This window comes from Neopsephotus bourkii, unplaced genomic scaffold (assembly GCF_033783945.1).
Source record: "Neopsephotus bourkii isolate Nb327-2 ecotype Australia unplaced genomic scaffold, CSIRO-AGI_Nbou_v1 NB_1637, whole genome shotgun sequence".
NCBI classification, from domain to species: domain Eukaryota; kingdom Metazoa; phylum Chordata; class Aves; order Psittaciformes; family Psittacidae; genus Neopsephotus; species Neopsephotus bourkii.
The window spans coordinates 10,708,326-10,720,428 of NW_026902112.1; the positions used below are offsets into that span (position 1 = coordinate 10,708,326).

General features: G+C 43.3%; 1 protein-coding gene across 4 annotated transcripts in view; it reads right to left on the bottom strand.

Moving 5' to 3' along the window:
- Window positions 1–12,103, bottom strand: part of TSNARE1 (t-SNARE domain containing 1) — a 496,003-nt gene that overhangs the window by 260,207 nt on the left and 223,693 nt on the right. For all 4 annotated transcript variants that reach the window (XM_061374211.1, XM_061374213.1, XM_061374209.1 and 1 more), the window contains exons 7-8: window positions 10,616–10,690; window positions 7,356–7,412 (exon numbers count right to left, since the gene is read on the bottom strand). In XM_061374211.1, coding sequence (XP_061230195.1) covers window positions 7,356–7,412; window positions 10,616–10,690 — 132 coding nt within the window. The remainder of the gene's footprint in view (window positions 1–7,355; window positions 7,413–10,615; window positions 10,691–12,103) is intronic.

Below are 12,103 nucleotides of genomic sequence, written 5' to 3' on the forward strand. Positions count from 1 at the left end.
GTCAGCACAGATCTGACAGTGCTGCCGAAGGTGACCCTTGCTGCCCAGAAAAGCTGCATTAAAGGACAAAGCTCTCTGACCAAGGGGAGTATCCATCCAGCTGACCACACCTGGCACTATACCCATTAATATCAACACTTATATTAATAGCTCTATTGACATTCATATTAATCATTATATTTGAGTCATATTTGTATAGTTAAATCTATATATCTATATATATGTATACCTCCACCTATATCTATATACTTATATAACCATATTTATATCTATATCTGTATGTATATCTATAGCTATACCTGTATCTATGTAGATTTCTACAGATACACAAGTAGATCTACAGACATACACAATCCATGTCGGCAGTGCTGACAGTGATGCACTGCCACACTCACTGTGCACAAAGCAGTACCCATGAGCAAACAGGAGACAGCACAACTTGAAACCACAGCCAAACCTACTGCAGGAAGTCAGAACAGCTCTTCCCATCCTCCACGAATGACCCTCATTTGGCATGAAGATGTGGGTGTTTGCAATATCCTTCACATTTACCAACTGGGAGGAGAAGGGAGCACTGCAACTACTCACAAGCAATGGGGATAACCATGTGCAGAGCTGTTGCTGGCTATGGAGGGATAAAAATGTGGGTATCAGCTGAGTGATGCTATCTGCCTGAGCCTCTGGGCACAATATAGATTTGCTCACCACGAAGCACTCTCCTATGAACAAGGCACATTGATGCCAGCATTTCATCCTGTGGCCTCAAACACCTCCATGTAACCTCAGTGTCACCATTCCCCATGTACAGCCTCCTCCTGCTGGGGTCTTTGCCGGTGTGGGGTGAGCTGAAGTGGCCCCAGGGTTTTGGGAGCATAAAGCCAAGTGCTTGCAGAGCTGGGTGGTGAGGCTGGCTCACTGCAGACAAAACAACCCTTTGGTTTGCGAGACGGCTCCGGCAGTGACTCAGAGCTGGGGTAGAGCAGAGCAGCATCAGCACCAGCGAGCTGCTGTGGAGGAGGATCTGCACAAAAGGAGCCCTTCATCCTCTGCCCACGTAAAAGCCTTTGTCCCTTCTCACTCCAACAAGGAGCTCACAAAGAAACAAACAAACAAAACCCCGAGCCTTCAACTAACCAGAAAACCCTGCTAATGAATGCAACCCCCTTCGCTTGGGTGATGAGACAGGCGGCTGCAGTTTCTCACTACCATCAGCAAGCAAAAGGCTTATCCCACAACAGGCACTTGATAAGAGATTGCTAAGGAAAAGCTACAACGTGCAGGTTGGCTGAGTGATTTAGGAAATGTTAAGTTACCCCCAAACCTGGTTATACAGGTTTGGTCTTTATATAGATTTGTTCTTCTCTTCTTTGTCTCTTCTTTGTAGAAGAAGGGGCTGTGTGCGACTGGAAGCTCACACCTCCAGCCTTTGCAAATTACCACCTTTAAAGATATAGTAGGATCTGGGGGGCTTCTGACACTACTGTACATGCAGCTCTGAAGTCCTGAGCACTGCCAGTGCCCCATAAAACCTGCACACAACCACATGTAGCACAAGGAATAGGGGTGTTTTTCCAAGGGCTGCAGCGCAGGTTTTAGTGCCTTTAAGGATGGAGGAATCTTCATTTAACTCTCTCAGTTGCAAAGTGCTGCATCCTTGTCACATCAAAAAGAGAGATTTACGGTTAGCGAAGTACTGTGCCTATAAAGCCCACTGGCATTTTCTTTCACCTTCTCCTCTCAGACCAACTGGAAGCAGTGCAAGGAGAGCACTTTGGGCCATTCAGAACAGATTCCACCTCCCTTTAGAATGTAGGAAGCAAATGAAGAAAATCAGGTATGAATCTATTTTGATTGATGCATTAAATCCCAGTATCAGAATCTATTTCCCTACCCCCAAAGAGGCAGAAAAAGAAAATGTAAAATGTCTTCAGAAAATTGCTTTAATGCCCATCTTAAAAAAGAAACACAAACCCCCACTTAAAGACAAGGAAAAATAGCCGTGTGATTTAAATGCTCCATATTGACATCCCTAGGAACAGAGGAGTGGGTTGACTACAATATGGCTTTTAATGGATGCAAAGCCATTTAAAACCAAGTTGACATTACTGAAGTCACACTTTTTACCCAAGTAGCTGCATACTAAATGACCTTGAAAAGACACAGCAATTACTCCCCACATACGAGATACATTATCACCAAAGCTAAGGCTTGGAGGCCTAATATATAGTACCCGACTGGAACTGGGATGAATCCTAAGATAAGGTGTGAGAGTCAATAAGATAAATGCATAAATCCAAAAGCTCCATTTCTCAGGGCAAAAGCTGCATTTTGATTGCGAGGAATTCAATTTCCCAGTTCAGAACAACACACGCCAACACTGAGGCCAGTTTCAAACTGAGCTGTGGACATCCAGCACTGCATTAAAACCTCATTGTTAATGATCATTCATAATAGCCTGCTGGTGTTTGCTTAGCCTGTGAGATCCTCAGGGTGGCACAATCTAATAGCTGTGCTTATAGAGAACCTACCATGATAAGGAGCCTGTAAAAATAGAAGCCCAAATAACTAGAGTCATTACACACACACACACACACACACATACATATATGCAGTTTATGCAGATATTATTGCCAAAAAATTATCCTCCCATTAAGAGAAGGATTGGATCTCGCTGCCCCAAAATGAGAGTTTTACTCTAATCACATAAAAAGAACAACTTCATAAACACAGGAAGAAAGAGAGAAATGATGCTTCCTGTGAGAAGGAAGTCCATTTAAAGCACAAATAAATTGATGCAGTTAGGAGAGGGGAAAGAAAAAAAGCTTGTATATGCAAATAGAGGTTTATTACCCGTTTTTGTGCTCCTAAAAAGCATAATTTACTGACCTTTGAGAACTGGGTCAAGTAGGCTGACAGAATAAGAAACAAAGGCATCTCTTTTGGCAACCGTCGTGTTCAAGAGCAGTAATTATCCTTTCCTCTCCCCGTGAGCAGCAGGAAATGAAGAGGGGGGCCATTACCCCATAACAATTACTGTAATTTTAATTTCTAAAAATTGCCAGGAAAGTTTCCTCTAAAATAAAAACTAAAAAAACTCTGTTTGGATATTTGGGGTGGTTTTAGTTTAAAATTCAATCCTCAGCTCAATCAGAACGGTGCTTCCCCTTCTCCCACTGCCTTTGGGGAACCACCCACAAAGTCTACATGGTGAGAAAGCCCACTTTCCTCCTCATTACTTGCCGAAAACATAGATGCATAGAATGGTTTGGGTTGGAAAGGACCTTGAGATCACCCAGTTCCAACTCCCTGCCATGGGCAAGGACACCTCGCACTAGAATATGGCACCCAAGGCTCTATCCAACCAGGCCTTGAACACTGCCAGGGATGGAGCATTCACAACTTCCTTGGGCAACCCATTCCAGCGCCTCACCACCCTCACAGTAAAGAACTTCTTCCTTATCTCCAACCTGAACTTCCCCTGTTAAAGTGTGAGTGAGGATTAGGAAAGATGGAGGTGGCCCAAAGACATGTTGAAGATGCCATAAGGATAAAGAAAATGGGCTGTCACTGCTAGGCATTGGCAGGGATGGATCCTTAGGAGCACCCAGCTTGTCAGCCTACTCTGCTGCTGGGTTTAATACCCACTGAACTTTTTCAGTCACGGGCACAATAACGTATTCTTTCTAGAGGAAGTAGATGATGTTAGATGCATGATAATTAAAAATAATTGAAAAGAAGGATTCATTTCATCTCCTCTGCTCAGAGGGATTAATCGCTATTTTGTGGGGTTTCTGCAGGCTATCCTTTATTATTTAATATTAAGGGTAATCTGTGCTATTAAAACATGACATTTTATTATACCCAACCGTTATGTGAGATGGACTTAGCCCAACAAGACAGGTCTATGCAGATATCCAACCTCTCCACCCCTTAGCCACACTATCCCAGGCTCTGCATCACTCCTATGTACCTAAAACACCCATCTCCTACTGTGGGCTCCGCCTGGAAGGAGGAATAACTGGTTTGCACCAAGGTGTGTCTGTGCAGGGGGAGAAGGTGGGATTTGAGGCACATCTGCCCCATACATAAGCAGGAACCAGAGGCGACACATGACCAAACACACCACCATATTGCTGCAATAGCAGTTCTCATCAATGGAAAGCTGCTTTCCAGGATTCCCCTGTGCACTCCCTTAATGAGACTTCTGAAGTCTCATTTTGGTCACTGGGTGAAAAGTTAAAACCACTTCCACAGATTCAACAGAAAGGGCTTTTTTCCCCCTCTTTTTAATAGTTGCCACAACTCACGTTCCACAACGATCATTTAGCGCAGTAAAAATCTGTGCCTTTCAATAGCTGCACCTATTGAACTACATCGATTTGTCTGGACACGAATACATTCCTACAAGCACATACTTGATTAAGAATTTATATAACTTCAAGCTTCAAGGAATTCTGCATCAATGCCTTTCTTTTGCTTTGATACACACATAAACTCAATTAAACAGTACTTACAGCAAACCACAATGGGCAGGAGAATAATTTTCCCAACGCTTCACATCCCAATTTTTACCTGTTATGTGGGTCTAGGAAATCAATTACTCCCTAAAGAGAAATTATTAGTGTTTGTGTTACCAAACATTTTACATACCCCACCCACTAATGGAAGAGCAGAACTATAAGCACATGCATATAAAAAACCTGGCATTCTTCAAACCTCTTACCATTTGCTGTAGTGTATATTAATGAATATCTATATATTTATATAGATATATTACTATATATTATTATATATGTTATATAAAATATATTACATATAAATAAAAGAAAGCCCTGCACAGTGCAGATCCAGTCTGCACATCCAGAAGTTCACTACGCAGTCTCACAAGACCCACAAATCAAGTTCACTGAACATATGTAGCATTTTACATTACTGCATAGGGTAATGCAAATGTAATATATAGCGTGTTAACACCTTAACACATGCACACAGTGGTCAGGTTAGAGTTCCTGGAGGAGCTATAATTTTGCATGTCCTGACCAATCTGCAGCTGGATAGATATTAAGTGAAAACCAATCACAGCACTGCATTCCCTTCAGCAGGTTTTATACATTCTCTCCTTTTATACTTGAAGGAAGAAGACGTGTGAAGCTGCAAACGCACAGGAAGGCTGAAACAGATGTGGATTAACTTTCATCCTTTCCAAGCAGTGTGGATGAAACGTCATGCATTCCCAGCCCAAGCATGTGTCATTACATGAAAAGCATGTGCTCTTGGGTGTGATGAAGCCTATTTCTGAGTCATAAGCATCTCAGCAAGGCGTACTACAACCCCTTCTTTTACATAATGCACTGAAGCCAACCACCAGCATTCACTGGCAAGTGGCTGCTACAAGCAGAAACAACATGCAGCTGAGCCAATTTAACACAGTTTATGCTGATGCTGCCTGACCTGCACTAAATTTCTACTGCAACAGTCTCCTAATGCCTGGATTCTCACCCTTTTTAAGGCAAAAGGGTTTGTCTCTGTCCCATCCTTCCTCCAGCATCCCTTTACTTCCAAGTCCACCATTACTTGCCTCCAAGATTCAACTATTTTTGTCCAATAGCTTGGTTTCCCCCCCGTCTTAAAACCCTGATCACTTCCAGAGAAGGCTGTTTTCGCAATCATCAACCATTTTCAACACACTAAAATAGTTAATTGCATCCAGGCTTACTCCAGGTGCAGGGATGCACAACAGCTATGCATCCTATTTGCATTGATTAATGGCCATCAGTATCGCACATCATATGGAACAGCCACAGCCATGCAACCATGTGGTCCAAGCAAGACCACAGATGTTCTCATCTCTGCAATCTACTCCACCAATAGCAGTCTAACAAACTTGGTTAAAAGCACAAGAAGTGATGTAATACAGACAGCAGAAAACCAGATCACAGTGAATTTACACAAAATAAATCCCTTATCTCTGAGCTACCAATAACCGATGCCCAGTGGATTTGACCACCATTCAAGACCATGTTATATGCAACCATGCAAAATACCCATGTTCAATACAGATCACCAGCTGGTGGGGAAAAACTAAGCTGGAACATTTCTATACCTGCAAAGCTGGATAACAACATCTATGCACAATCACTCCAGAGATATTGGTAGGAACTCCAAATAAGGGTAAAGGAATACATTAGCCCTTTGGCACACAAAGGCCTTCCATTCAGTGGCACTACCAAGTACATGGCAAGAAGGTCTAATGCAGAATTGCAATTGCTTGAAACCTATTATAAAGCTTTGGTCCATTGACATGCCCTAATGGAAGGGTCTTCAGTGGCATCATTCCACCCTTCTTTACAGAGAAACATTACTGTTACAAAGAACAACAATCTCTTATATGCACATAAAGGAGGAAAGAGAAAGACAGATACCACAAGGTAGGGAATGAAAACGGATTAGATAGGCAGAAAATCTGCTGTCTGCCCCTTAAAAGACAAGAATATCAAGTATATGAGAAATCATCACTGAAATTAGGCAGAGTTCCACTCATACTGCAGCTAAGTGATCTCATGGCATCAAAGCTGTTACAGAAATCTGTGAGGATTTCTTATACACACAAATATATATAGTATTTTGCATTACCAGTTGTGTAACTCCACACATATGCATATATATGGATATATCTTTAAACTCTTAATCATACACAGGCAGACATACATTTGATTATATTTTATATATACTACATGCACACACATGTACATATGAACCTGTATGCACAACACTATAGCATATACACTCTGATTATACATAGTATTTAATCATTGACAGAGGTCCTAATATCGGTAAACAGACAAAAAAACATCTACTTTTATATGTATTTAATAGTTAATCAAAATGTAATATAGCCAAACAACACAGAATAGATGATATAAATCTATATAGAATAGATGATCCCTTTAAAAACTGAGAACAGAGGCTTGGTAAAACTTCCTCTCACTTCCTTCTAACTTCCTTGCTCTTGGGGGATGATTTCACTTGGCCTATGAGCCCAGATCCCAGGCCAAGGAGGTACAGGACTGCTCTTATGTATTTCAGAGTATTCAAAACTCCCATCAAGAATGGAAAAACAGCCCCAAGAGAACAGAGAATAATTATGCAGGGATTATATGTGCCTTTTTTTTTTTTCCTAGGTCCTGTATCTTCCACCTCCAAAGATGGAAAAGCACTGTTTGAAAACCACCTCACTGGCTTCAGTGTAGGTACTGGCGGAGCTCCATGTTCTTCAGCGTCATTAGTGGGGTTAGAAAACATCCTGGTTTTAGCAACGCACTTACTGTCAAACACAGAGATGCAGAGGAACTTACCTGTTTGGTGCTTCTTGGCCCAGTAGGAAGCAAAGCTTTGGATTTCTCTGCTATTTTCTGTAAAAATGGGGAAAAAGAAAAAAAGGAAAAGGTCTGAGAAAAGAGTCCTAATATTTAGGGAAGAAATCACAGAATCATAGTATAGTTAGGGTTGGAAAGGACCTTAAGATCATCCAGTTGCAATCCCCTGCCATGGGCAGGGACACCTCACACTAGATCATATCACCCAAGGCTCTGTCCAACCTGGCCTTGAACACTGCCAGGGATGGAGCATTCACAACCTCCCTGGGCAACCCATTCCAGTGCCTCACCACCCTTACAGTAAAGAATTTCCTCCTTATATCCAATCTAAACTTCCCCTGTTTAAGTTTTAACCCATTACCCCTTGTCCTGTCACTACAGTCCCGAATGAAGGGTCCCTCCCCAGCATCTTTATACCCCTCCCTCAGATACTGGGAGCTGCTCTGAGGTCTCCACGCAGCCTTCTCTTCTCCAGGCTGAACAGCCCCAACTTTCTAAGCCTGAAATCATACGAAGCTGTCTCTTCTGCTTCTTAAAGGACAGGACATAGGGAAAACTCTTCCTATTCAGAAAGGGAGCATAACTGCACTGAAAAGTTTAGCCTTGCAGGAATTTAAAGTCTCCAAAGCTTCAAGCACGACAAGGTTATCCAAACTGAAACCTGCATTTAAGAAATGACAGCTAGGATGGCGATAAGTATTAATTTCCCACTCAGATTGGTTTCCTGACGTAACCGGGCATTGACAAACTGCAGCGACTAATTTTGGCACTTGTGAATTGATGACAGTGTTTAGAAAGAAACCCCATCACCTCCATGTGCAGTCGAGATAGATTTCACTCTTCAGTATGAAATGAAAGCATCATAAAGGTGTGTGTATATGGAGGTGGAGCCCTTTACCTGAATCCTTCCAACTCCTCATTTAAGGGATGAAGTAATTTCATTTCAAGACCTCACTCTTAGCGTTCTGAATAGGACAGAGTAATAATTAACAATACCAGATAGTATCAGAGATAATGCAGTGCTATTACATAATGTACATGCTGTTGAAGTGCAATTTTCTGTGCTTTTATTGAGTTATTTATTTCTAAACCATAGCCAGCAAGTTTGACGAAATCAATCAGTACAGAGTATTTCTAATAGAGATGCATTGTCAAGTGCACATTGCCAGCCTAATTTCATTACACCTATTATAATTACAATGTTTTTCCTATGTGTTGCAGCCATGGGTCAAACTCACTAAAGCAGTATAAGAAAGCAACCAGAGTTTGTTCAGCTTGTGATCTGATTAATCCATATACCTATAACTTGTTCCTGCAAGGGGGAGAAGCAGTTCGAGGATGCTAGATTGAAATCGCTAGTACAGTGTTTAAAAGCAAAGCAAATCTGCTCATCAGCAGAGGCTCCCGAGGGAAAAGAGGGAGAGCAAGAAGCAAACGAAGGAGCTGGGATTCAGGTTTTCTTTGTTTTATTAAACAGCTTGATCTTGGTGAGAGGTTCAAACCACAAGCTGCCTTCTGAAATCTTCTGGCAAAGCTGTGGAACACAGCAGAGTCAGAAGGTGGGTTAACACTTAGAACAGCAATGTTGCCTGCACATTTTCTATGAGCAGTGAAGGGGAAAGGGGCACTGTACAAGCATTTCTCCTTCTGTCCTAGGTTCACCAGTAGCAGTCATTTTTCTCCTTCTTAGTAGCTGGTGCAGTGCTGCGGTTTTGACTTTCAGCCTGGGAACAGCGCTGATAACACCGATGGTTTTAGTTGCTGGTCAGTAATGTTTACGCTGACCAAGCCCTTTGTGAGCCTCATGCTCTGCCAGGGAGGAGGGGAAGCTGGGAGGAAGAGGAGACAGGACACCTGACCCAAACTAGCCAAAGAGGTATTCCATACCACAGCATGCCATGCCTAGTATATAAACTGGGGGCAGTTACCTGGAAGGGCTGATTCACTGCTCGGTTGGGCTGGGTATTTATCGGTGGGTGGTGAGCGGTTGTATTCTCTTCCCTTGTTATTTCCCTTATCATTACTATCATTGGTGGTAGCAGCAGTGATTTGTGTTATACCTTAGTTACTGGACTGCTCTTATCTCAACCTGTGGGAGTTACATTATTTTGATTTTCCTCCCATCCCTCCAGGAGTGGGGATAAGAAGGCGTAGGGGAGTAGGCTGCGTGGCTGACTTGCCTACAGGGTTTAAACCACGACACTCTTGGAAATGGATACGCACCAAAACAATGTCATGGCTAAGCCAGGGGAACCACTGAAGATTCTAACAGACACAGAGCTGCCAAAAGCACAGTTTTCCATTTCCATTGATGCTGAATTGCTCCGTGTGTGCATATTCCAATGCAACAAATATTCTGCTTGACTGATAAACTAAGAATAAAGACAGGAAACTACATGCGAGCACCACTTTGGATATGCTCCACGCTCACCATACTTGCTCACACTCAGAGTCATCGAATCATAGAATAGTTTGGGTTGGAAAGGACCATAGGATCATCCAGTTCCAACCCCCTGCCATGGGCAGGGACACCTCACACTAAACCATCTCACCCACAGCTCTGTCCAACCTGGCCTTGAACACCACGAGGGATGGAGCATTCACAACTTCCTTGGGCAACCCCTTCCAGTGCCTCAAGACCACCATCATAAAGAACTTCTTCCTTATATCCAATCTAAACTTCCCCTGTTTCAGTTTGAACCCATCACCCTTGTCCTGTCACTACAGTCCCTAATGAACAATCCCTCCCCAGCATCCCTATAGGCCCCCTTTCAGATACTGGAAGGCTGCTCTGAGGTCTCCATGCAGCCTTCTCTTCTCCAGGCTGAACAGCCCCAACTTTTTCAGCCTGTCTCCATAGGGGAGGTGCTCCAGCCCCTGAGCATCCTCGTGGCCTCCTCTGGACTTGTTCCAACAGTTCCATGTCCTGATGTTGAGGACACCAGAACTGCACACAATACTCCAAGTGAGGTCTCACGAGAGCAGAGCAGAGAGGCAGGATCAACTCCTTCGACCTGCTGGTCACGCTCCTTTTGATGCAGCCCAGGATACAGTTGGCTTTCTGGGCTGCAAGCGCACACTGAAGCCGGCTCATGTTCATTTTCTCATCGACCATTACCCCCAGGTCCTTCTCCACAGGGCTGCTCTGAATCTCTTCTCTGCCCAACTTGTAGCTGTGCCTGTAGCTCTAACTCAGCATGTTCCCAAACTCAAATACAGAACAGTGGAGACATCCTCACCTTCTGCACAGCTCCGTATCTCTTGATGGCATCTGACAGCTGGTTCTTCAGCCTATCCAGCTGAAGTTGTTCTTGCTGTTAAAGGAAAACAGAAGCTTGGTTAGCAGGTCTGTAGAGATCTATCACGTTGAAGACTGTGACCATGGGAAAGAGTCCTGGATGGAGACACCAAATAAACAGGGTGGGCACACACAGTACTCTGAATAATTCAGCTTCACTGGGGATGCCAGGATGCTGCAAGGTTTTATTTTAGGAAAGGAGCACAGGATGCATTGGATATTGAAGACAGCACCCAAGTCATGACTTCTGTGTGGTCTTGATATCTGAACTCAACACCTCCTGTGCCAAAGACAGATAGTGGGACATTCTGCTGTCCTGATCACTGTATGAGGGGGGTCCCACTCCAATACCAGTTCTTAAGGATTGTGAAACAAAAGTGAATACCCTACTGCCATCAAAAGTACAGAATGGTTATAGCATCGTATCCTGCTTCTACTTACCAGCATCCAGCCTCAGATTATCTTCAGCAGATGATAACCCAAATTATACTCCTATAAAATTTCCTTTATTTGGATGACAGCCCACAGAACCATAGAATCACAGAATGGTTTGGGTTGGAAAGGACCTTAAGATCATCCAGTTCCAACCCCCTGACATGGGCAGGGACACATCACACTAAACCGTGTCACCCAAGGCTCTGTCCAACCTGGCCTTGAACACCGACAGGGATGAAGCATTCACAGCTTCCTTGGGCAACCTTTGCCAGTGCCTCAGCACTCTCACCATAAAGAACTTCTTCCTTATATCCAATCTAAAGTCCCCCTGCTTCAGTTTGAACCCATCACCCCTTGTCCTATCACTGCAGTCCCTGATGAAGACCATGAGGGAGTTCATCACCTCATTTGACGGCAACGGGTGATTTACTGAAATTGAGAGGTCCATCAGGGACAACAACATTCCTTCTGCCTTGCCTTGTGCCTGATTGTCAGAAATCAACTTATCTCTGTGTTTTCCAGAACAAGTCTTTGTGCCTGGAGCTTGTCCCAGCAGAATACAGATCTATGCTTTAAACGCAAGGAATACCCCAGTCTAGACTGATGTAACTGTCCAACATGCTGCGGAATCATTGCTCCCCAATGCAGTGACCAAACCCAAACAGTGCTGGGCAATGGAAACTCTCTTGGAGTTATTCTATCCTATTCTACCCTCCTGGAACTACTTCAGGTGTGCAGCTGCTCATGTGTCCAAGTTTTACATAGCAGAATGAGGAAGTGGGGCACCACCTTACAAACCAAGTAGCAAACAAAACCAAATCCACTCTAAAGCTACTAAGCAGAAATGTTCACTTTACAGCCATTTAAGCAGTTTCAGACAACTGCTTAAGGATACAAAAGTAAATGTTATAAAGGATGGGATAAACATCCTTAATATTTAATGGTGGTATTTCCATACACAGACTGATATCCCAGTCTTCAGTTCTTCATCCAA